The 26,893-nt window shown below is 40.2% G+C and overlaps 2 protein-coding genes across 4 annotated transcripts; one reads left to right on the forward strand and one right to left on the reverse strand.

The window, feature by feature from the left end:
• The first annotated feature begins 322 nt into the window (after positions 1-322).
• Positions 323-18,404, forward strand: EPOR (erythropoietin receptor). Of its 2 annotated transcripts, none has more exons than XM_058171466.1 (8): positions 323-512; positions 5,339-5,480; positions 6,549-6,733; positions 7,935-8,086; positions 8,165-8,336; positions 14,893-14,980; positions 15,578-15,665; positions 16,768-18,404. In XM_058171466.1, the coding sequence occupies exons 1-8, from the start codon at positions 404-406 to the stop codon at positions 17,341-17,343; spliced, it is 1,512 nt and encodes a 503-aa protein (XP_058027449.1). In that variant the 5' UTR covers positions 323-403; the 3' UTR covers positions 17,344-18,404. The 2 variants fall into 2 exon arrangements, with proteins under 2 accessions (XP_058027449.1, XP_058027448.1); XM_058171465.1 differs by having other exon boundaries at positions 326-512; positions 8,186-8,336.
• Positions 18,405-23,556: 5,152 nt separating this feature from the next.
• Positions 23,557-26,556, reverse strand: SWSAP1 (SWIM-type zinc finger 7 associated protein 1). 2 transcript variants are annotated; one of them, XM_058168982.1, is made up of 2 exons: positions 26,114-26,556; positions 23,557-25,668 (listed from the first exon to the last, which is right to left on the reverse strand). In XM_058168982.1, the coding sequence occupies exons 1-2, from the start codon at positions 26,345-26,347 to the stop codon at positions 25,150-25,152; spliced, it is 753 nt and encodes a 250-aa protein (XP_058024965.1). In that variant the 5' UTR covers positions 26,348-26,556; the 3' UTR covers positions 23,557-25,149. The 2 variants fall into 2 exon arrangements, with proteins under 2 accessions (XP_058024965.1, XP_058024964.1); XM_058168981.1 differs by having other exon boundaries at positions 23,557-25,701; positions 26,114-26,550.
• Positions 26,557-26,893: the final 337 nt, after the last annotated feature.

Here is a 26,893-nt window from a genome sequence, read left to right on the forward strand (position 1 = left end):
GATTGGAGATACACAGACCGGGGACAGATGGTCCCAAGAAGAATGATTGGGGAAACTAAGCAAGTTTCAAGCTTTGGGGTGGACTAGAAGTATGCTGGGCCTGGAGTTTGACTTGCAGTTGCCATTGTGTTACAATAATTTACTCTAAATCTAAGAAGATAGTACTCTATCATGCACAGGAGAAATCCCCAGGGGGAGAGGGGGCTCCAGTCTGCTTGCAGTTGCAGTTATTTGTTGTTTTTGCTTTGCCGCTACCTCTCTCAACCCGGAGCCCGCCCTCTTATCTGCAGCTTCCAGCTGTGGAGCAAAGACCCGGGCATCAGCTTCTGCAGTCAGTTACCAACTGGCAGAGCAGGTGAAAAGTCTTTTCTGGAAGAACAGCTGCCCTTCCTCCCACCAAAGCATGGAGCAGGCCTGGAGGTCCACTGCTGCCTTTTTGATCCTGGTGTTTTGGGCTTCTGGCTCACTTCAGGAGGGCCCTGGGAATCTTGGTGCACACTTCAACAGCAAAGGTACCCTTCTTGAGCAGGCTGGGCTAAGTGGGACCAGTAAGGGCAAGGGGGAGGGAGGGAAGCAGGTGAGTGTCATCACAGGGTGTCAGTGGCAGAGGAGATAGTGTCAAGGAATGAAGAGCCAGAGGCACCATGTTGTCAAGAGGTGGCATCTGAGGCCAGCCTGGCAGGGGTCTAATGTGATGTTTGAATTCATGCAGTCCATATTGGGCTAGAGCAGTGTTTCTCAACCTCAGCAACTTTAAGACATATAGACTTCAACTCCCAGAACTCCCAGCCAGCCATGCTGGGGCTTGACAAACATTGCTACTGGAAAGGTTTTTTTTTAAAAAGGAGAGTTACCATATGCAAAATTGATTGAATCAAATCACATATAACCTGCTTTATCTGGATTATGTCCAAAGTCTCTTTCTCTGTCATTTTATTTCTCTTACTGTACTACTATTGACAAAGAAAGCCTATATATTTTTGGCAGACGGAGGAGGAAGAAGAGAGTCATGTTAGTTTATGTAGCAAAAATCACGAGGGGTCAAGAGAGGAAAAGCCACTCTGCATGGAATGACGTCAGCTGGAACTCATGAAAAAATGTGCCTTTTACGCGAGTTAGAAAAACTGCTACCAGACTTCCAAAAAATTGGCAGACTGGAAAATGGTTTCCTGCAACAAGGTTGCAGGAAAACATTTTGGTCTCTTTTCAGTCAGAGCAGTTTCTTGTAAGGCCACATGGACCTGAAAAATCCCTCCCTGTGCAGGTAAGATCCCACAGTTAACCTGAAGGAAGGGAAAACAATCCAAGTCAGCCAAGAGAGGAAACTTCTGAGAGATGCTTCTGTTGAGGAGCAGAGATAAACAGTGCTCTGTGACATCAAAGGGATGATCCCTGGAGACCAACTGGCACAACCCAAGCCTTCGATGCTTTGATATTCCAAAGCTGGCAACTTTGCAGCAGCCTTTCAGATTTAACTTAGCACTTTTCTGGCAGTGCTAAAAGCCATACAGGCTTTAAGAGATGTTTTCTCGGGAGAACATCAAGTCAGAAAAGGCTAATGCTCAGTTATAGCCATTTAAGCAAGAGTGGGGGGGAGGGGGTGGATTACAAAGAGACATTACATAAAGTGACAAGAGATCCTGAGCAGCATCTACAATATTTTTTGACTTGTGTTGCATACATCAGCAAAAGCAGGTATAAGAGCCCAAGCACATTATCACCATATACTTCCCACCTCAAGATGGTTTCTCCCTGCTATGGTAATCTTAAAATTCTGAAATCCAAAAATATTCATTTATATAAAGATAAAAGAAAAAGTGCTGTCTAATTTTTTTTCATTTTACCTATATGGTCATGGATTGACAGTTAGACATATGAAATTTATAACATGGAGCAAATGCTTGCTTTAAAAGAGAGTTTCACTCTGACCATAGAAGAACATGACCTATGTTACATAAATATCCAGAATTCATTATGAGTGAATGTAATCATAGATTGTGAAGCACGTACGATTTGTCTCACTCTATGCATTTGTGTATGAAAGGATCTTTCACAATTTAATTTCATGATGACAACATCCAGCGAGGACTTGTAATAAAAAATAAATCCTGCCAGGTCTAGCTCTGCTAATAAAGCAAGTCTTTGTGTTACTTTACACTCTGCTTTAGTTTACATTGTAGGCTGCAAAGTGTCATGGGTTGAATAATTCAGTCAGGGTACACTCTCTTGTTTAAACCCAAGATTCCACTGAAAATAGCCTCAAATCATATGATGTTAATCTAACAGTAGGAAATGAAGGTACTCTTTAAACTGGTGAGCATGTGCTACTTCAGCATCTTCTTTTCAAGTACCTTGTGCATTGCAATAGGGCACAGGGATTGCCCATAGAGACCTTTGAAAAAATTGCCTCAAAGCATGCAGATTCCTTGCCAAGGAATTAAGAACTTGTTTCTAATCAAAGGGATATTCTCACTGCATCCTGTTCTGTCTTGTCCTCTCTCTAGCAAATACTTTTCTAAATACTGTATCTATGAGACTCTTCACAAGTCTTCTCTCTTACATCTGTTTTCTCTAGAATGGACCCATTGTGCTTAAATTCCCACCTTTTAATCCTCCACTCCCCATGCTTCATACCCTCTAAGAGTGCTTGACCTTTTTCTTAGGGGGGGGGGTTTCATCAGTGTGCATGTGCGTGCATGTGTGTGTTTGGTTTGTGAATCTCCAGACTGAATTCAAAGACAATAAGCTACCCAAAAGAAGCCTTTTGTCAAAATCCCATTCATTTAAAAAGCACTAAAGTGCCTAGCTTCTAGAGAAATCAATGTGCAAACTTGGGGCACAAATACTATCACATACTCTGTTGCATCTCTGGAGTCGTGTTGTTTACTCCCATCTCCCAAGCAATAGCCCCATGCTATGAGCGGTTAAGAAATTATAATCAGATCTTGCTAGCAAGTTCAGCAGTCCTGAAAGAAAGTACTCACCAGGACTTATTTATTTAATTTCTAGCATGTATATTAGCTCTTCTTACTTATGTTTATGCAGGTTATTTCATAGAATTGTATACAGGAAAGCATGAGGAATGTAAAAAAACCAAAAGAAATCCAAATGCCATGTGCAGATTTCTTAGTATTTGTATTAATTTATTTATTGCATTTCTATGTTTAACTGAGCCTTTTGGTTGATATGAATTTACCTATGGCAGGAACAGAAAGCAGGGACAGAGTCCCTTATCTCAGGAAACACATGTCAGATGGAGTTGGTTGTTATAGAAGTGTGTGTGTGTGTAGGCATATGTGTTCATAAGGAAGCAGAGTCCTACAATGCATACAATATTGTGGTGGATCATGTGATTCTGACAAACAATATATTGTTTTAATGATCCACTGCCACCAGCTAGAATCCCAAATACATTGCTAGATATCCCTGAGATATACATATTGCTGAAGAAATTGAAAGAAAGGAAAATTACAGCTAAGACTCTACGCTATAATTTCTGTTTGGGCAGAAAGGCTTTTATTTTCTTTAGTTTTAGTCCAGTGCAGAAGGCTCTGTCATGCAACTAGGAACTTATTTCAGCCAGAAAGAGAAGGAATTTAAGTAGATCAAAGTTTGCTATGATACCCCCTGCAAACTGCAAAAGACTTTTGATTGGGATTTTGAACCAAACTCATCTGCAGCTTATAACTTTAACAAGAGACTGCATTACCAGGTTACTGTAAAGTGATTTCTCAATCCAGCCTTACAATGTATTACACTGGATGCTATTGTATGCTGTATGTTATTGTACTGTATTCTCACAGTTCAACCTACATTTGGAAAGGAAGACAATAAACAGTATTTGTAGAGCTAGTATAAACTAGTTTTCAACTTCAGTCCAACCCACAGAAGGGTACCACCAGGAATCTATGCAGTACAGTACTGCAGGGCTCTCAAGGCGGAGATGCAAAGATCAGGTGGCCACTAAACAACCTGGGAGAGAAACAAAAACCTGTTAGAGATTTCTTTCTCTTTCTATTAACCCCTCATACTGTAGTTGTAGTTGTTTGGTGTTTTACAGCCTGTATCCAGTAGCACTAGCCTTAATGCTATTAAGCTGCTTTCTCCCAAGCATATAGGGAATGCATTTCCCTGGAATCGTATATTAGCAGAATTGCAGTTCATAGTAAATAAGGGTTGAATTAGAAACAGCAGGAACTATCCCCCTCCCTTTTATGTCTTTCTGAATGTGTTTGTGGGACACAGTCTTGTAGACTGAATTTCTTTAGGTTTTCACACTTCAGTCCCTAGAGACATTTTAAAATAACTTCTCATGATGAATGTGGATGTGACCTAACAAGCCATAAGTGCATTGAGATGCACTCGGAGGCTTCATGGTCCAGAATGCAGCTGCGTGGGTGATAGAGGGAGCTCCACGTAGCTCCCATGTAACACCTCTCCTGCGCAGACTGCACTGGCTACCTGTTGCCTTTTGGGTGCATTTCAAGGTTCTGGTTACCACCTTTAAAGTGCTCCATGGCTTGGGGCCTGGGTACTTACAGGACCGCCTGCTGTTACCTCATGCCTCCCACCGACCCGTACGCTCACACAGAGAGGGACTTCTCAGGGTGCCGTCCGCCAAACAATGTCGGCTGGCGGCCCCCAGGGGAAGATCCTTCTCTGTGGGGGCTCCTACTCTCTGGAATGAACTTCCCCCCGGTTTACGCCAAATATCTGACCTTCGGACCTTTCGCCGCGAACTGAAAACATATTTGTTTGTTCGCGCGGGGCTTTCTTAAATTGTTTAGATTTTAAATTTAATTGTTATTTAAGTTTTAAATTGGGGTTTTTTAGATTATATATTTTAATTTATCGGCCTAACTGTATAATAAGTTTTTTAATTTATTTTTAATTGTACATTGTTTATTTTTATCTTGGCTGTACACCGCCCTGAGTCCTTCGGGAGAAGGGCGGTCTAGAAATCTAATAAAATAAATAAATAAATAAATAATGTGGTATTTCCTTCATTTTTTACAAATCTTTGTAACTTACATAGTTTCTTACATTTCCAGTAATTCCATTTCAAATAACCAACTTATTTTTTCTGACTTAAATCAATTAATGCTACCAATTTTGGGCTGTTCGTTTGTGTTTTGTTTTGTTTTTGCCTGGCAGTTTACTTAACTGGGGGAACATATCAGATTGGCATAATTAGCAAACGCCCCCACATTCTTTTGTGTGACCTTCAGAAGATACAATTTTGCTGCCCAGTGATCAAATAGGGATGGTTGTGTTATGATCCCTGCTGTCCCATATCAGTCAATAACATTAAACTTGTGTCTCTCTGCTTTGCATCCAGTTGCACGCCTGTTGACAGAAGAGCTCTTGAACCCCAAGTGCTTCACCCAGCAGCTAGAAGATCTGGCCTGTTTCTGGGAAATATCAGATCTTCTGAAGGAACCAAAAAACCAGAGCATTTACAGTTTTTATTACAAGTTTGAGTAAGTGGTTTATACACTGTAGTAAAGTTAGCCTGTCTCAGGCCATGGTCTCATTCTAAATGTTTTTCTTAAAACATTTTTAAGTGGGTACTTACGGGACCGCCTGCTGTTTCCACATGCCTCCCACCGACCCGTACGCTCTCACAGAGAGGGTCTTCTTAGGGTGCCGTCCGCCAAGCAGTGTCGGCTGGCGGCCCCCAGGGGAAGGTCCTTCTCTGTGGGAGCACCTACTCTCTGGAACGAACTTCCCCCCGGTCTACGCCAATTGCCTGACCTTCGGACCTTCCGCCGGGAACTGAAAACTTATTTATTTATACAAGCAGGACTGGCCTGACTTTTTAAATTCTAAATTTAAATTTTAAACTTTTAATGGTAATTTTATTGGGTATTTTTATGGTCAATCGACGGTTTTAATTTGGCCTTTTATTGAATAAGCTTTTTAATGGTTATTTTAATATGTATATTAATTGTTTTAAATGAAGGCTGTACACCGCCCTGAGTCCTTCGGGAGAAGGGCGGTATAGAAGTTTGATAAATAAAAATAAATAAATAAGAATGTCAAGTGCTATTTTGTTGTCTTAAATCCATTTAGCCTTGACCAAGCCACTATTTGCCCCATGTGATTCTGATCCCTTCCTGTGATCTGTACTTCCTGTCACATCAGACCTATTTTCATCTTAATATAGGGAGCAAACTAGTATCATCCTTCAGTCAGCTAAGTCTCAGTTTGATGAATCTTTTGCTAGAGATTCAGGAGAAAAGCCCCAATCAGGAGTTGTAAAATGAGGAAGAGTTCATATGTGAATTTGAAACAACCAACTAGGTCCTCATTAAAATACTTGCAGATGTCAGCCCCATTCTTTAGTTAAAGAATACTGACAGGGAGCTTTTAAAAAGCCAGATAGCAAAAATTATGTAGTAGCAGTTAACCTTCCAACCTCAAGACTGGAAATTCTATCCCCTTGCTTTGACTCTGGCTTCTGCTGGGAACAGTGGGGGAGAGGGGAAACCCCTTCATAATAGTTTCCTCCCAAGATTAATCCTATTTTGTCCCTTGATTTCACCTAGGGAAGACAACTTCCTAAAGTCCTGTAATTTGACTGTGGAAAACACATCCAGGAACACAACACTCTACACCTGCTTCTTTCAAAGGCAGGATATCTCAGCTTTCAGCCCCCTTGAGATCAAAGTCTTTGAAGGGCTGTCCTCTAACAACACTCTTTACACCAGAACAATATATGTGGAAAGACTTGGTAAGTCTTTATTTATTTATTTATTTATTTATTTGTCACAACATTATATATAAGCATAAGCATGGAATAACTATACAATATATAAGCATATATATAAGCATAAGTATGTAATAACTATACGAAATTGGATACAATCGAAGGGGACATTGGGACAGGAACGGTAGGCACGGTTGTGCTCTTATGCACGTCCCTTACAGACCTCTTAGGAATGGGGTGAGGTCGATAGTAGATAGTTTTTGGTTAAAGCTTTGGGGATTTTGGGAAGAGACAATAGAGTCTGGTAGTGCATTCCAGGCATTAAGAACTCTATTATTGAAGTCATATGAAGTCCTCTGCAGATGGCTATGTGTCTGTCTGTCTATCTGTCTATGTGTATGTTTATGTGTGTTGGAGTCTGATCCCTTTCTAACCCAGAAATAGAAAGAATCCATATTCAATGCATTAAAAACTTGGTGGCAAGACTAGAACTGCTTCATCCTATTCAGGTTTCTTCTCATACAATAAACACATGCTGCAGAATATGGAAAGGGGAAAAAAACACACATAGTGCAGAATATGAAAAGGAAATTTTTCCCCCCCTCATACGTGAATGCCAAGCTGAGCTTCCCATTATTTGCAATCAGGAGCTTCTAGCATTATTTCTCTATTAGATGGATCTCCCAATTTTTTTCCAGGAGCTTATTTTTTCCTCAGCTCAGCTATTTCTTCTTTCTTCCCTTGGATTATTTTTGTTATAAGAAAAAGGAATAAATAATTGGAAAGCATGATAGGGTTATAACTGAAAGATGATGATATGACTATTTGGAAACACCTTTAAGTGCTTTATCTTTCAAAGGATTAGTTCTTAAATTTTGCTTGTAATTACCTATTGTATAACCAGGCAAATCAAACCTTCCCATCTGTTTGTCTCCTTATCAAGAAAAGGTTTTGGATTTATTTTGTTATGTTTTGGTCACAAGACATCCATGTTCAGCATGACAACATGACCCATGAAGGTGTCCTGAGCTTCTCATTGTCCTAAATAGCTTATCTGTGTTACAGAGGAATGTTAGAGTGACATTATTTGAGGAAATGCATCTAGAAATTGTGGTCTGTCCTAGATGGGAAATAGGAACTGCAGGGCCACTGCCTGATGTATCTGCTGAACTGGAGAAATGAAGGTTGCTTGCCTGTTCTCACCCTCTTTTTTCTTTGTCCCAAGTTTTCCTGGACCCCCCCTCTAACCTGACAGTGCAGTTTATGGAGTCCTCTGGGCAGCTGAATGTGAGCTGGCAATCACCCCCCTTTGCATACATGGAAAACAATATCCGATATGAAGTGACTGTCTCCCCTGAGGGCTACAGACCCCAACGGGTAAGTCTCTGACTTTTTATTTCTTGGCTCTAATAACCACCACCCCCATGGGCATTTTCTTTTCTCCTCCTTACTCAGTTTTTATCCTCCTCTCCTCAGGTGGAAAGTACCAGTGGGCAGACCTATTACCTCCTAAATCTCAAAGGGGGCACTCACTACACTTTGGCTGTTCGGGCCAAGCCTAATGGAGTCAGCTATGATGGCTATTGGAGTGAGTGGTCACAGGAAGTATCAATGACAATACCAAATGGCAAGTGTCCCATTTATTTGTGGTGTTAAATGTTGACAACCCAATGCCACCATTTCCTAGAGAGCTCACAAAGACTCACAGAGTAATAAAACACATTCTAGATACCATCAGCCCACAATGAAGCATTTTGGGGTACTAATAGCTATACTCTGCTCAATAATTGGGTCCACACTATTATGGCAGAAATACATTATTTTTTTATAGAGGTCCCTATAAACATAAAAAGGTCCTCCAACTCAGGAAGAAGAAACACAGATTCCCCCCCCCCCAAACCAAATGATCTGGGTGTGGGAAGAATATCAAAACTATTCAATTCTCTATGATTCTCTGTAATTCTATTGCGATCAATTACTTTCTGATACTGTACTGCTATTTCAGGCACAAAGTACCTGAAATAGCAGCTGGTCTCGGTTGCATTTTGATTTCAGGAAGAGGACATATAAAAACCTTGCCTACTGTGATCTTACTCAGGATTGCCATTTCTGCGTTTTGTTAATAGTGGGAAAATAGGTATATTGGCTGCATAAGGGCTGGGCAAAGAAATCTTTTAGTATTGCCAAAGGTGAAATAAAAGTAACTGGAGCATAGATCAGTATTGCCAAAATACTCCCTGCCATCAAAATATAGATATATCCAACATGCCATTCAAAACTGATTAAAAGAAGTTCAAACAATCAAGGCTACATTTTCAGCCACTGGAGGCAAACATTAGAATCACGCGGATTTCCAGACAGTGAAGCTGACCTTTCAGATCAAGTGCAAACTTACTAACTAGACACACAGTAGCTGAGCCCTACATTTCTTCTCTTGAAGGACGTAATACCTAGACCTGTGCTGCACAGTGGTCCAGTGGTCAACACCGATAAGCTTTCCATTCCCTGCATTCGGATAAGACCAGCTTTTCCCTCCATTGCTATGTCAATGAATATGCATTTTTCTTATACTTTTCATTGGTGAGACTATCTACCAGATCCTCTCCCTTTATTTGTTCATTCTCTAGAATGGAAAAATATACAAAAATACAAACTATGTGGTAACCAACCTCCTGTTTCAGGGGTAAGGAACCAAAAACCTTTCCCTCCCTTTTGGTATTAACCTTACCTTACACAATGTAAGCCGCCCTGAGTCTTCGGAGAAGGGCGGGATATAAATGTAAATAATAATAATAAAAAAACAGAGAGTACTACATGTCTTTTCACAGAGGGCTGAAAGCTCTGGGGAGACAGGAATTGGATAAACTATGTGGGTTTTTTAAAAAAATCCTCAATCAATCAGAGTTGGAAGGGGCCTTGGAGGTCTTCTAGTCCAATTCAAGCAGCCTATACCATTTCAGATAGGTGGTTGTCCAGTCTTTTCTTAAAACCTCTAGTGATGAAGTACCCACAATCTCTGAAGGCAAGCTGTTCCACTGGTTAATTGTCCTTACTGTTAGGAAGTGTCTCCTTAATTCCAAGTTGCTACTGTCCTTGATTAATTTCCATCCATCGTTTCTTGTCCTGCTCTCTGGTGCTTTGGGAAATAAGTTGACCCCTTCTTCTTTGTGGCAGCCCCTCAAATACTGGAATACTGCTAGTCCCCCCTAGTCCTTCTTTTCTCTAGACTGGCCATAGCCAATTTCTGCAACCATATGTTTTAGTCTCCAGGCCTTTAATAATCTTAGTTGCTCGTTTGCATTTTTCCCAAAGTCTCAACACTATGTTTGTAATGTGAGGACCAAAACTGGATGTGTATTTCAGGTGTGGTCTTACTAAAGTTTTATAGAGCGGTACTAATAATTCAAGTGATTCTGATTCTAAGCCTCTTTTTCTTATATATGTGTGTGTGTGTGTGTGTGTGTGTGTGTATGTATGTATATATATAATTGCCCTACTACATGGAATTAGGTTTAACATACCATCAAATGAACTTTAATTATAGTCAATGATAAGCTCAATAAAAAGAAAAGAAACATGCAGAAACTGTTACCAAACCCAGGAAGGACAGTGTAAATGTCACATAAAACAAAAACCAGAGTAAAAGAGGTATGGAATAAACTATAGTAAAACAATACATAGCACAAGATAAAATAGAAAGGAAGAGCAAAGAGACTTCATAATCTCATCAAGATTAGAACATCATGCAACAGAGGAAGTCCCACTGGTACAGGTTAATATGGATGAGAGTATTACAGGTAACCCTTGACTTATAACCACAGTTGGGACCATTTCTGTTGCTGAGCAAGGTAGTTGTTAAGTGAGTCATGCCTGCTTTAACAACCTTTTTGCTATGGTTGCTAACAACTGCTAAACACTGTAGGTGTTAAATGGATCACATTTTTGTTAAGTGAACTGGCTACCCTCATTGACTGGCTACCCTCACTGGCTTGTTAGAAACTGTCCAGAAAGGTTGCAAATGGCGATGACTCCAAGACACTGCAACCATTGCAAATACATGCCAGTAACCAAGCTCCCAATGTATGGCTATAGGGATGCTATGTTGTCATAAGTGTGAGGACCTGTCATAAGACACTTTTTAGTGCCATTGTAACTTCAAATGGTCACTAAATAAATGGTTTTAAGTTAGAGACGACATGCAGTGAATTAAAGCATAGAAAATCTCCAATGAAAACAAAAGAATCAGGCTGAGCTGTGGCACAAAGTCATCTACATGTGAGACATGCTGCATTTGTATATCTAGTCATTTGTCAGACCAAGTCTCAATCAGCAAGTCTCAGTCACCATCATCCACAAATTGATGGGATGGCTTCCTGCCAGTTATGGCATGGCATGTAATATTCATAGTCTTTGGAGAGTTTGTACAAATACACTATAGTGGACATCTGTATTTTTTATCCACTGTTTTAATTTTCTACTACTGTGATGGCGAACCTATGGCACGCATGCCCGAGGTGGCATGCAAAGCCATCTTTCTGGGCACGCGAGCTGTTGCCCAACTCACCTGCAGCTGCACATGTGCGTGTGCCCCAGCTGCATGCGCACAATTCAGGGGACCCAGCTGATCTTCAGAGCTCTCCTGCGCATGCACACGTATTTGTGCATGCACATGAGAGTACTTGTATGCAGTGTGCACATGTGTAGACAGCGTTCATGCACCTGCATTGCAAGTGTGAAAACCGTGTGCATGCGCAGATGGTGTGATTGCACACGCAGTGCATGGGGTAGCCATGTGAATTAGCACAGATAGCACGTGGACACGCGCAGCATGTACCTGTTTAGCTCTCGGTGAGTAAAAGGTTTGCCACCACTATTCTATCTTGAAATGGGTGGGTTGTAAGAGAAAAACTAAGGTAATCAATTGACCAATAGTGCTAATAAACAGCAAGCTTAATTCAAGAAAAGGATGTGTATCTTTCAGTAAGTAGCATATTCTTTTTTGCCTGACCTAGCCCCAATTAAATCCTCATAGGGATTTAATTATCTTTTATTTTTTAGGTGGTTATGGCACTGCAAAGTTTGAGAATCCCCAGTAGATGGTATTCAAGTTGCAAGGTCATAAATATTTGCTCCCCAGGGAACTCATTCAGAAGGACCTTCAGTAAGAATTGTACCGTTCTGTCTGGGCCAAGTTCAGATAGATTTGTCAAGCAATAGCTTTACAAATCTTCATGCATAAAGATATTAGATATATTAGATGCCTGTGTGAATTAACTTCATGGTTTTATGTGATTTTTTTTTTGCCTACAAATGAGTTCAATTAACTAAAGATAATGCCTCAATAAAAAAAAAATACTGAGTATTTAAGACCTCAGAGAGAAACATGTTCTCTCTGTCAGGGAAATTTGATGGCATACATAAAAAATTCTTAAGTGTGTTCAAGAAAATAATAAGGTAATACAAAACAAAACATACCGGTATATTTAAGAGGATTTTTGGATGCAACACAATTTCATGCAAGGTTCTTGGCTAGTTTCCTAATCTTTTCATTGCCAACAAGGTTTTCTGTCAAACTCGTTTGTAAGACTGTTGCCTAAGCTATGCATAGGACAGTGACATGAAATTTCAAAAGAAGGATGTGTTCTTCTGCAGTACAGCTATAAAGACTTTTATTTTCCTGACTCAGTGTAGAGACATGATGCTACATAGACTGATGCTATATTGCTCTGGCTAGATAAAGAAAATAGCAATTCCTGACTCTCACCAGAAAATTATTAATTAAAGGGGCAATAGCTAGAAGAAATTCAATAGGACTTAGCAATACTTCATTGGCAGGCTTTTAAAAGAATAGGCATTTGGACTGAAAGCACTTGATAGACTGCATAAACTATTACATCTATAAATATGATTTTTCTGTTAATATGAGCAAAGTCAAAACCAGTAATTGCAACAGAGAGTAGTTTTAACAACTGTACTATGTCACAGGTAATACAATATACATTCAGAATTCTGATTGTTTTTGTTTTATCTTTGTTAATTTTAAGGCCTGAAGACAGTATTGAAATGAACATCTCCAGCTCCAGATAAAACTTACTGTCTGCTATTATTAAGACATTTCTGTTAAGATAATGTTATCTTTTATTAGCTGTTTTTTTTAAGCAACCAACTTTTTGTTTACTACACCTATTGTTTTAGAAGTGATTTTAAGATTACTCCTGAAGATTTCTAGAAAATAAAGACATTGTGTCTTGTGCTTGTATTCAAATAGAATAACTTTGAAATGTGACTTTTAGTCTATATTCTTGTAACTGAGCAGTTACTAATAGTTTCAATCAAAATTTCTCCTACATTAAAGAGATTAATGCTTGAAAAAGGAAAGACCAATATTCTGAAAACATTTTCAGCATTAAAAATGTAATAAATTATCTAATTTTATTCCACTATATAAAAAGTAGTGTTTATGATTTCTATACATTATCCTTTAACTATCTCATGGATATAGGTATCAAAATCATTTTTTATGACTCAACTGTTCTCTATTTGCTTTCATTTTTCATCTCATTTTCCTTTTCTTTCAGAGTCCATTTTCATAACTGCCATTTGTACTTTGAGTGGTACATTTAGATAATTAACTATGGGCCATTCCATTGCTGACATGGCAATGCTTATTTTTTCACATTTCAAAATGAGCTAAATCTGCCTCTGCTGCTACACTTGGAAGCATCCATTTCTTCCATGAAATAATTTCTTCAGAGTAGGATTTTTAAAACTGAGATTGATTCCTAGAACCATGAGGTTCTGCAAGAAAGAGTTCCATACAGGCAAAAACAAAAAACAAAAAAAATAGAAAAAAACACCCAACCCCTAAAAGGCCATTTAAGCAGTCAGAGAAATGCATAATAATTTTTAGGGAAAGGTAATCATATCTTAGTCATTGAACATTGATTGGTCTGGTTAGAACATTAGCTTCCCAAGTAATTGTGGAATTCAAGTTTTAATTTTTTTGTACATTGGAAAAATGCATAGTACATGTACAATAAATCATTTGTTTTTACATTTATGTGTGCAGGTAGTTTCTGATACAGTAGGTGGAACATTCATTTTTGGAAATTTAAATTGCTGTAACATATACATTTTCATAAAGGAATTAAAGCACATATTTTGTTTTATTGCAATTTTTCTATCATTCGAGCTCTGCCTCTTGATGAGTGGTTCCAAATATTAAACGAATCAAAACATTTTTCAGCTTGAAAAGAGATCGAACAACTTTGCTCCAGAATCTTTCTCCGAGCCCCAGAGCTCCCAAATTCTTCTAATCTTGGTCCATTTATTTATTTAGAATAACCAAAGTGTGCCTCTGCCAGTGTATTCCTGTATTGCATCTTTCTTGCTATTTGTTTATTGGCATGTACACTGAACTTTCTGCCAAAATTAAATACTATGAAAGATTTCCAGAAGAATAATACTTTAATCCAGAGGCAAGGATTGCACTTTTACCACACTATTAATATTTTGTTAGAATTTGGCATTAAATATGAATTAATGCCAAATTATATACCTGTTAATTGGAGAAAAAAATGGATTTCAACAACTGTAGAATCAGGCTGCAGCATAACAAAATTGACAGTGAAGGGGGTCTGAATACTTTCTGAATGCACTGTATAAATACACACACACACACACACTTTGAGAAATGCACTTTAAAAACATATTTGCTTCACTATTTGATCCAAAAGGTTTATTCATTCACACTACCAGTTCAATTACAACCTTCAGGAAGACATTAGGAATGATGGTGTCACAGAAAAATACATTTTGAGCATGAATTTTACTATTTAAAATGCAGTGATAACCACCATCACCACAACTTGATTCCACAGATTCTAACATGGTGAGTCAATTAAAATAGAGTTTTAGTTAATTTTCGGTATTTAATCATCATAGTTCGCTTTCGAAAAACTATATAGTTGATTACAATCCAGAAAAAGTATCAGTATATATTGGTGGATCATCTTTCAAAATTTGCTGCTACTTCAGTTTATGCAATTTCTTCACTAGCTATTATCTAATCAAAACTGTAGTTTTATAATGTGGTCAGGTCCTTCCAGTGAAGATAGTTCATTAAGAAATATAACCTTTTTAGAGTAACTTTACATAGCCTAATCTGATTTTCTTTCTTGCAGATCTGGACCCACTCATTCTGATCCTCTCTGCCATTTTAATTGTGATTATCTTGCTTTTGGCTTTCATCACCCTAATGTCTAACCGAAGGTACAGCTCTGTCATATTGAGAAACCAGTGTTATTCTCCCATTGAAATCAATCAAATGGATATTCTCCTTCTTTATTCCAGAGTTATGGATTGAGGCAATATAAGAGCATTTCTAGACTTAGCTTAGTACAGGTACCCTTGACTTATGACCACGGTTGAGCCCAAAATTTCAGTTGCTAAGTAAGGTAGTTGTTAAGTGAGTTTTGCCCTATTTTATGACCATCTTTGCCATAGTTCTTAAGTGAACCACTACAGTTGTTAAGTGAGTCACATAGTCATTAAGTTTTTCCAATGACTTTGCTTGTTAGAAACTACTGGGAAGGTTGTAAATGGTGATCACACGACCCCAGAACAGTGAAACTGTTTTAAATACATGGTTACCAAGTGCCCAAATTTTGATCAGATGACCATGGGGATGCTACAATGGTCTTAAGTGTAAAAAATGGTCATTTCCCCCCCAATATCATTGTAACTTCAAATGGTCACTAAATGACTGGTTGTATGTCGTAGATTACCTATACTAAGCATGAAGGGTGGGGAGAAGTGCTTTTATATTTGTTTTAAATAGTATTCTTCTGTCCTACTATTTTTCACCAGATTTTTGAAAAAGAAGATCTGGCCTGTCATACCCTCCCCAGAGCATGAATTCAAAGACCTTTTCACCATCTACAAAGGCAACTTCCAGGTATTGTTCTGCCTCCCCTTCCTAATCTATTTCCTCCTAGTCTCACTAAAGCAAAGATCACTATAGTGGTGTTCTTAAGAGCACTCAAGTTACATTCTTAATTCCAAATGAAGGAACACTTGGTGGCCAAACAGTTTCAATTAGAGGGTATCAAAAAGGACAATTAGGAATAAGCATTTAAAAGAATTTAAATGGGGCAAGGAATTTGGAAATTTAAGCACTAGAATTGATCCATATGGCATTAGAATGTTATGAAAAATCCTCCAACATGTAGAGAGCACTATCTTGTCCATTTTGTTGACTGATGAAAAACTACATTAAAATATATGTTCATATGCATGCATTTGTATGCCAGCGCATTGAAGTGAAACTGTACACTCATAAAATATATTCCCTTTGTATGGGAATCTGAAAAATGACAAGGACTAACAATAGTTTTAAAACACATTTCTCCTAATGTCCCATTATCCAAATTGGGATCCAGATTCACTAGAAAACAAGGACCATATCTGAAAAATAAAGCCCATTAAAGCATGTGCAAATACTTGATTAATATACAGAATAAGAATAGTCTGATCCAGACTATCTAAAAAGAATTGTAAATCTGAAGCATTTGAAACTTTTCAGCAATAATTGACAACTTATTCGATAAGCCATTAATGAGCTATTAGAACAGACATAAAAGACAGTGAAAGCTATTTAAAATGAGATCTGTTAATGATAGGCATAGGGGTAAGACATTACGTATTTTCATCCTGGCCACCTGTTTGACATGCATGCCTGTGGGGCCAAAGAATCCTAATGAAAAATAAATATTGGCACCCTATAGGAAAATGAAGGTGGGACTTAGGAGCTCTGTTGAATGTTCAGGATTCAACATATTCTCATTATCGCTATTAACCAGCTGTACAAAGCTAGATTGATATAAAATGTTTGAAAACGTGTATGCTTATGCAAGAAAGTGAAAAACCAAAGAAATTGATATAATGGGATACAGAAAAAGGAAATACGAAGACACTGGTAAATAAATTAATTCAAAAGAGGGAGAGAAGGGAATGTTCCACATCCTATTCCTTGACACAGACATTTTCCTTTTTTGCAGTTGTGGTTGGGCCATCAGAGCACGTACCCATGGTGGAGCCAGAATACCCACTATCTGGAGGAGCAGCCATTTTTGGTGGAACTATTATCCGAATGTGATAGCCACAAAGTGGACAACCCTCCCCTTCCTCCTCCCCTTCCCCCCAAGCGCTGCTCTTTAGTGGAGCTCCCTTATGCTCCAGAACTGTCCCTGGATGATTACCTAGTACTGGATAAAAATGTGATGCCATGCTGCTTAGGAGGAAACGGCTCCCCATTTTTGCTGGGTAGGCACAGCAGCGAGGATTCAGACCTGGTGCTGGCTGAAGAAGAAAGAATTACAGAACCCAGCCAAGCTTCTTCTAGCTTTGAGTACACTGTGTTTGATCCCAGTTCCAAAAGTCTCTCTCCACAAGGTCACCAGGCAGAACTTCAGTTCAAAAGCAACTACCAGATGGTCTCCGACTCAGGGATCTCTGCTGACTACAGCCTGGTGGACTCCACTGCTGGCCCCACCAGTCTTTACACCAACCTCTGTGATAGGGCACCGCCACCGCCACCGCCACCTTTTCTGCCTACCTACATTGAATGTTCATAGCTTTGACAAGCATGGAACCCGTCAAAAACCAGAAGAACTGAAGCAGAAAAGGTACGCCCAGCTGTCCTGTACCATGTTTGCTCCTCCCAGGAGAAAAAGCTGCAGTAGTGGGAAAGCCATGGATCACCACAACAGCTCTGTCTGGTCAAGCTGCTTCTATAGGAGGAAAAGTGGTTTACAAAAGGGATGGGGAAGACTGGATAAAATTGCCAGCATGATTATGCACTGAAACTATTGGCATTACTTTTGACCACGACCTTGTGCTCATAGAAACAAACCTATGAAGTTGTTAAACTTAAGAGGCATGGGGGGGGGGGGAAGCATAGGGTAGCAGCTTTCCAGCCAGCTGTAACTAATACTCCCTATCGAGATTGGATGATGTTCTCTTTATGTCACCTGAAAGAGTAAGCAGAGGAATGAACAGTTTTCTTTGATTCTGTCTGTGCCTAAGTTCTTGGGCGAGACTACCTTTTTTTTAAAAAAATGAAAAATCTATTTTCATGATCTTTTATAAAAACAAATGTTTTAAATATACCAACTGGGCCTGGGCCAGGAAATTGCAGGATTTTTCGAGCACCAGGAAAGGAGCAAAATTCAGAGACTGAAGCAAGGATTCTTACAAATTCAGGATGTCTGGAGTCTCAATTCAACTGCAATTCACTCAATGGCTTTTCCTTCCCCATCTACAAAAACTGGCTAAAATGCTAAAGAAATATCTGATAGACAAGATGACCCAATTATCAGATTTTTAGAGCACTGCTTTGGTATTCCACCAGCTGTTTACTGTCACTGTGCATGGATTGTATAGAAAATTACTGTTATTTGTTCTGGTAAGGATGACTTGCGATGCTCATGCTCCTCTTGGCAAGTCCCTTGTGTTGAGTTCCTTCAAAATCAGCACAATGGATTGAAATCACAGGTGTTTCAGACCAAGACTTTAATTTAAGTGTCATTGACATGCCTACATAGTATTTTTTGTAATTATTATGGTAATTTAAACTGGAAATGTGTGTATGTTTAACTTAGATCTTTAAAAATAAATAAAGGTCCTTGTATGCTAACTGACTTGAGAATTGAAAGAGGATACAACTTTATCATCTTACATTTGTTACAGTGCTTTCTCATTCCTTCTCCAAGCCCTTATTACTTCATATGGTTAAATTTGATTTGCATCACATAGCTGATGAACATGTGAGGCTTTCTTTTGCCTTTTGAATCAATGTGGAGCTCAGCACTGTATCAGACCCTCAGTAGTCCAGGTTGCAGGATTAAAACAAAAAGAGGAAGATTTTGTTCGAGTCAAATCCTACCCCAGGTGATCTTGTGGACAAAACAATACAATTTCTTGGAGATGGTACAGAAGTACCATCAAAAAAGCACCTTTCCCAAACTTATCTACAGTCCAGGAGTTTGGGCAATTTTATCTAATGGGATACTTACATTTATGGCTCTAACCAGTCAGGAACAGACCTTTGATCTGCATTGATTGTGGGCTACTTAGTAATGGCTTAGTGATGTGTGAACGTAGTCTTTATTTTTTTTTATTTTTTTGATAAACTATATAGTTCAAGGTATTGGGCAAACCCAGACACTAAATAAGCCAGTTTAAGGTGGTAGTTGAAACAGATGGCTGTAGTTAAGATTTCTTTAACCAGATACAGTAGACAGGCCATCTTTTCAGCTGTGAGAGTCACATCCATTACCAGCTGAGAACCGTACTAAGGGACATACAAAGCAATAGCACTTAGACGTATATTCCATTTTAAAGTGCTAAGCAGTTTACAGAATCTGCATTTTGCTCCCAACAAGCTGGGTCCCCATTTTACCGACCACGGAAGGATGGAAGGATGAATGCCGATCAGAACTGAACTCCTGGCAGTGAGTTAGCTTGCAATTCTAACCACTGTGCCACCACAAAAAATACAAAGAATGGCACATACACATATCCTTGGTCAGATGGTCTCAGTTCATAAGACTTTGTTGGGGAATCACAGAGGGACTGGCAATTTCTATGCCATAATACAGTGGTCACATAGCCTATTTGCTGCAGGCTGTCCACCCAAAGGGCAAGGGTGCAAAATCTGCAGCCCCTTAGTCACAGGAATTCCCTTAAATCATGGGCATAAGCCCAGATTTCTATCAAGCAAAAAAATAATATGCAAATGGGGTGGGGAATTAAATCTTCCCTGCCAGTACAGGAAGTGGAGGATTTTATCTTCAAGGTGCCATATCCATCTCCCTTAACAAAGCCCCTTGATCAAAACCCTATTTCTGTACATGCTGAACTACTTCCATCATCCCCAGCCAATGGTCATAATTATTTAGCAAATTCATGTAGCTGCCCATCTCACCCAACTGACATTGGGCAGCAAAAAAAATTAAATAAATCAATATTTTAAAATAAACATAATGTCAGACCTGATTAACAGAGTTGGAAGGGATCTTTTAGGTCATCTAGTCCACACACACATACACCACACCCGAGCAGGAGACCCTACACCATTTCCAACAAATGGCAGTGCAATCTCTTCTTGAAAGCCTCCAGTGATGAAGCTCCCACAACTTCCGAAGGCAACTTCTGTTCCATTGGTTGATTGTTCTCACTGTCAGAAAAATTCTCCTTTTTCTAGGTTGAATCTCTCCTTGATCAGTTTCCATCCATTATTCCTTGTCTGCCCTTCAGGTGCCTTGGAAAATAGTTTGACCTCTGTGGCAGCCCCTCAAATATTGGAACACTGCTATCATGTTTCCCCTGCTCCGTCTCTTCACTAGACTAGCTATGTCCAGTTTCTGTAACCATTCTTTGTATGTTTTAGTCTCCAATCCCCTAATCATCCTAGTTGCTCTTCTCTGCACTGACCTGACCTAGTCCGGTCCCTTAGGAGAAAAAGATCTTCAACTCCTTTTGGGTGAAGTGAAAGATCCTTTTCCTAAAGGCTGCTGGCTGCTGTAAAGTCAAGCTAGAATTAAATTGCCGACACAAAAAAGTTACAAAGATTTCCCCTCCTATGAAGAGCTGCAAAGGTGTTTTGAGAAACGCTAGGATGTTTGGGTTCCAATCTCAGGTTGTGTGACCTTGAGCGCTGGAACAAGCTGGTTCCCCACTTCCCTGGTCTTTGTCCCCCTCCCTACTTCTCATCACATCCCCATACATGTTTATTGCCCATTTGCTCTCCCTGTGCCCCCTCCCACCTACCCTTGAATGGCAAGATGCCAGCAAGATGCCAAGCCGAAGATGGCAGACCTGACACATTATTAAAAATATAAGAACAATCCATATTAAAAATATACATTACCTGGCACGAGAGAGTAGATATGGAGCCATCTTAAAATGTCACCAGTCCACTGGAAGATGTGTGTACACACACACACACACACACACACCTATTGACATAGCCCAGCCTCATGCTGGCTGGAGAATTCTGCAAGTCAAACTCCACACATTTTAACTTTACTCAATTAGAAGAGAATGCTAAGATCAATTCCATCCCCATTTTATCTCCCCAAATAATCTCCACAGCCTTGCTAGTATTGTCAAATCTGCTGGAACTCAGTGAAAGCAACTCCTTGCTGGCACATTCTAATTTCACAGGTTTTTTTTTTTTTTTTTTTTTTATATTCAAAAAGTTTTTATTAGTCAAAAAAGGTTTATACAAATACATTTCAGGTATGGTAAATTTTCATTTTTCTTATCTAAAATAAGAATTTTACTCAAATTTTTTAACACATACAACAGCCATATGGCAAGCAGGTGACACGAAGTAGCTAAGTTTACAAATTTTAAATACGTAATAAAGAAGAGTCAAGAATAAACAGAATATCGTACAAAAGAGAGTAAGGAAAACCAACACAATCCCAAATATCTTTATCACTTCCTAGTTTTAGATCTCAGAACTCTGGGTTCAGCCTGACCCAACTCCAGGGCCGCAACAGCGGCAGCCGCTTCCTCCCCATGATCTATAACCTCCCTTCTTCAATTCCTGGGTCATCTGATTCCAGGAGGGCTTTGTGTTCCTCCACATAGGCCGTAGCCTCCGCAATTGTACTGATTTTTTCGTAATGCCTCCCGGAAAATCATCAATCCTCTGGCATCAGCCATCTGAAGCCCACTCCTTCTGGTACAATTTGCTTGACAAAAATAATATTTCTTTCTTTTTCACGCACCTGTCTGGGAATCTGCCTCAGAATGGCTATCTCCTGCCCCTGTAAATCAGTGCCCCACTCCTATGTTTTCTAAGAATTTCATCTCTCGCCTCTTCTCACAAATTTGACATGAACCTCTCTAGGAACTGCATGCGTGCGTGCATATTGCGAATTAACTCTATAAACTCGATCCACATCCCAATTCATGAAATCAACACCTCTCCCAAGAAATTCTCCCAACAATTTAGTCACAACATCTCTCAAGTCTTCTTGGTCCACTTCTTCCAAATTTTGAAACCTAAGGAAATAAGACATTTTATCCATCTGTAGTCCAAGCACAGCATTGCCTGTCGTCTCCTCTCTTTTCTGCACTGCCCGCATCTCGCCCTCCAAACCTTCCACTTTCTGCTTGTTTTCTGCTGAAACTTGTTGAGTATCCTTTAAATCCTTTTGGATAGTCACAATTTCTGCTCTTATTTCATCCAATTTCTTGTCCATATTAGATAACTTTTCCAAAATTCTCTCCATTTCTCCAGCAGTTGGTCTCTGACCTTTTGCCATTTAAAAAAAATTTTTAAAATCCTCAGGCAAGCACAGTATCCTTGTAATTTCCTCCGGATCCACCAGGGGGCACTCACAGGAGCAACGAGTCCAGAGTACAGTTAGTCAACCAGGAAGCCGAAGGGAAGTGATGTCATCAAAATTCTCATAGTGAAGGAGGAAGCTGGACGCCACCACTGTTCCCCAGAAGGAGGGGGGGCCTCAAACCTTCCCTCCTAAATTTCTCCATCACCTCTTCTCTCCAGAGCTCCACAAAACCGGTAATCTTCTTATTTTAAGTTCTCCTCTCCAGAATAACTCGTGTTCTTCCAACCGCAGGGAGAGAAACCCCCGCACTCGGAGCACTCCACCACGCCACCGATATTCCCTTCCTTCTCCTCCTCAATTCTTCTCCGTGCCCTGTTCACCACCAGGCTGCTGCAGTTATAAATCCAATGCCCCGTGTCACGGGCACAGCGCCCAGGCGACACCAAAATAATGGCCGCGCCTGTGGCCTCGAACCCCGCCGAGCCTAGGACGCCAGCATCGGGTCCCCACAGTCCTGTATGTCGGCTGGGAGACCCCTGGCGAGCCGTCCGTGCGGCAGGTGTCCTTTTCGGAACACCTGGCCCCTGAGGGCCTCGGCGGCGGCCGGATTCGGGCGCTGGAGGCAGGAGAAGCCTTCCAGACGTCCGTTGCCGCTGGATACCGGAAGTCGTCTCCCTAATTTCACAGGTTTTCATTCAATCTTGTAAAAAGCACACAGGAAGGCGAGAGAATAGGCAGTCTCTGAAGACTTCAGGTTCTGATCTTACACTCACAAACTGTTACATCTAACCTCACACCCTTTGAACAGCACGCTCGAGTCCAGGGCTTGGCCTTGCTTAATGGTAATGATAGTTTCTATCAATGTAACAGAAGTCTCTTTGCAGCCACTATCAGGGATGCAGCTTTTCAGCTCTGCTGGCCGATATTGGATGACAGCCAAGATATGACTTTCAGCCTAGAACTTGGGGAGGTCTTTTACCAGGCGGGGATCGTGAAAGGGGTAAAACAATGTGGTGACTACACATGGGCCCTTGGAAATAATATCCACACTCTTTGCAAGTCCATTCTGCTGGTCTCTTAGATCTAGCCTTAGGGTGAAGACACTGCCTTCCACAGCTAGGCCACAAATTCTCTGGGCCTGAATTAAGAACAGGTGGATACCCAGCCCTGGAACCTCTCTGCCATTTATCTAGTACAGGCAGAAGCCTATCCCACCACATATTCTTGTGGATAAGCTGAAAATTTTAGGCGCCAAACATACCCGATTTGGATTCAACTTATTCAAGGATGCACTTGTATTTTTATCAATCAAATTTAGGCATGGTAAGTGACTGGGGTGGTTTACAGATGGCAATTATAAATTTAATTACTTTTTTAAAGTACCTATATTCCCATACTTATCTGCAGATAAGCAGATTCTGGTTTTTAATCAAAATACCATGAGAAATGCAGGGCAGTTAACTGCAGTGGCATATTGTTCATGGTATTTTGGTTAAAAATCCAAGACTCAGCTTATCCATAGATGGGCTTATCCATAAGTACAAATGGTAGTTTTAGATGGGGACAGCTATAGCAATGCCATTCCTCCAAGGCAGGGTTCCTCAAAGTGAGCAATATCAACTCCAAAAGGTCAATGGAACTATCTAAGGGTATATTGTAGTGCTATTAAAGTAATAGTACTGCATTTATTATTTTCATATAATTGGGGATCAATGAATCATCTGAAAGGGATTGAAGGGTTTGGAGAGTCTTGCTCTAGGAGTGCATGACGACCTTGCCCCATTTCTTAAAAGTAATCTCTGCTCATCTTTTTCCTCTTTACTTCAAACTTAATGTCATGATCCCGCCTAATGAACCCAAGCAAATCAGAATTCTGAGGCTAAGGTCTTCCTCTAAGAACTTCTTTATTGGGTACATCGTATTGGCACATTCAAATGGAAAACCAACTCTAAATGTTTCCTGCAGTTTCAGTATAATAGGAAATAGCTCCTCCCCAAAAGTCACAGGTTATGTTGGCCAATTAGGTTAATTGGTGGGCTCTCCAGGCACTCCTCCCTGTCTCTGTTCACCACCTGTAGAGATGACCTTGGTTTCCATGAAAGTGTTTTGTCTAGCAACATATTTCCTCCTTCTTCCCCCTCTCCACTCTGTGTAGCAATTGACGAATAGAGAAATGGCTTCTGCAAGGTTCCATTCGAAACTGACACTAAAGGTTTTCTATCTTGAGCCAGCTCAAGTGGTTTTGCCTGGCTTGATTGCTATGTCCCATCTCACTGCAGACAGTTCCCTCCACTTCCATTGGCTAATGGAAGATCCTTGCCTGTCTAGTCATTGTCTTTCACTGCCATTTTTTTTCACAAATTCACCAGAACAGCAGCAAAAGCTGCATTTTAAGTATGTTTGTGTTTGGAAATTGTGGCATTAAAAGTATTTTTACAAGTTCACTAATAGAGTAATGAAAGGGATGGCCTTTTTATTGATTCAGTGGAGATAAGCAGGAAAATCCACTGATCAGGATCCATGTAAACATAATGCACAATGAATATCAGGCCATCACTTTAGCCAAAGCAAAGACTGGGGCTGAATTCTGAAAAGGGATTCCTTAATCTGGTTTCATTTCCAGTCAATTTGTAAATAGCAGCTGAAGGCCTAAGTGCCGAAAAGCCCTTTTGACACTCTCCAAGTAGATATTTTAGAAGGCTTCTCCTACATAGCTTCCCAAGGGAACTTAGGACAATTACTGTGCAGAGTATACTCTATTATGGGACCTCCTCCTTTCTTCCAAGGGCTAACAAATCCATATCAATGAGAAGAAACTGGAACAGCCCAAGCCACCACCCCTTCCAGAGAAATCACACTGCAGAGAATACTCTTAACTGACCAAATAGCATACAAGCTACCTCCAGCTTTGTGCAACACTAAAATTGATTAAACTTCTTTTAATGGTCAACTTGCCAGTTCAGTCTAAATGAAAAACCCAAACTTTGATTAAAAAAAATAAATCACATTCAGTATTAATGGAAGGTATGTTTGCTGTAGATCAAAGGATTGTCCAGAAGTCCTTAAGTATGGGAGCTAGGCAGAGTAGTTATCAACTTGTGGTACCAAAGAATCAGAAAGCCTATTTTCAGAAACTCTTTCATTCTCAGTTTCATTTTTGCATGGCAATAGAGAAATTGTCATGCTACCTTGTGCATCAAATTTCACCATCCATTCTTGATCCTTTGTTCCTGGCTGGAAGAGTTGTGCCCTAATCAGCCTGGTTAAACTTTGGTTATCTAAACCACCATCTTTCCCAGTGTCTGGATGCAGCCACAGTTTTGCTGGGAAGTAGCGTTCAATGGCTGAGAAATGTTCTGCTTCTTCCCCAGCTTCTCCCAGAAACCTCATGGAAACAATCAGTTGGCAACCCACAGACAAATGACTACATTTCTGAGTGAAATGATTAGATGTGTCCAGTAACAAGGCTACAAACTGGGCTGCTGTACAGGCACTGGAACAACTGTTCAGGTATTCTTCCAAATCGTCCAGCACAATCATGGAGGGGCTATTAGGTAGGGTTTGGTGCAAGGAGGCCAACAGTTGAAGTAGCTCCTGGAAGGAAGATGGGTACAGGAAATGGATATTCTTGAGACAAAAAAAACCAACAACACATTAGTGACCAAGGGTGCTAGGCACAAAGTCATGATAGATATCAAGATAGCCTTTGTAAAAACACTTTCCCTTAATCATGGTAGATGCTGAAAAGCTGAAACCCACAATTTACATCTTGCAATAAATACCCATCCCCATAGCAGGCTAATGACAGAAAATGTGCATTTATCCCTACAGATGTTCAACATCATTCTATGTATTAATCATTTGAGACCCATGGGCCCATTTAAGTCTATAAATATTTTTCTGAAATACAACTGAAATTATTTTCCTTCCCAATAATATTTTTCCAAATTTTCTGCAATGTATTAATCAACATAGAGAAAACATGTTGGCTTTCTGGAGTCCCAGAGAACTGCAAAGCCTACACTCGTTTCATTCACACCTGGATTGCTCCTCCTCCAGCTGCTTTCCCGCCTGGAAGCCGGTCCAGGGGCCGCGGTGCCAAAAACAACACGCGAGCCGAGGAGACAATGGAAGCACCTGCTAGCGCTGCGCGGAACAACAGTGCTGAACGACCAGAGCCGGGAGGACCAAGAAGAAGCAGCGGCCGCGGCCGAGGCCCAACCGGTAATGCTCCCGCTCCCACCATCTCCATCTCCAGCAAAGCGGCCGACATGGCTACAGCACAACCCTAATAAGAAGCTCAGCCGCATAGCAACCAATCTAAAGCCTGCATACATGAGTTGGCCAATGATTAATGGCGCCAATGTAGCCGTATTCAGGAGACACACAAAGTCAACAATTTAAGCCAATCAGAAACGACAGTCATCGAAAATCAGCCAATCCATGTATACGTTTTAGAACTTTCTGACACGTGGATTGGAACGTGACGCCGAGAAAGACGTTGTTGAGGATGGGCGCTTCTTGGTTCTCGCGACTTCAGCAAATTTTTTGAGTGATGCATTTTTTTTTAAAATAAAACGACAGGCTCCTTGCCCTTTGCTTTTTATCGATTTATTTCCTTGGGCGCTTGATTAGTTTCTTCTTTAGCGCTGTTCTAAGAACTGTTACCGAAAATTACGGAGGAAGTACGTGCAGGAAAGTTTGGTAACTTTCTCTTTTATAATACGTGGCTTGCCTGAGATGCTTTCCCATGGGCTGCCAAGAGAATAGCAGATTCACAGTGGGGGAAAATGCAGCTGCTCTCAGAAACGCCTGCCTT

This window comes from Ahaetulla prasina, chromosome 2 (assembly GCF_028640845.1).
Source record: "Ahaetulla prasina isolate Xishuangbanna chromosome 2, ASM2864084v1, whole genome shotgun sequence".
Taxonomy (NCBI): Eukaryota; Metazoa; Chordata; class Lepidosauria; order Squamata; family Colubridae; genus Ahaetulla; species Ahaetulla prasina.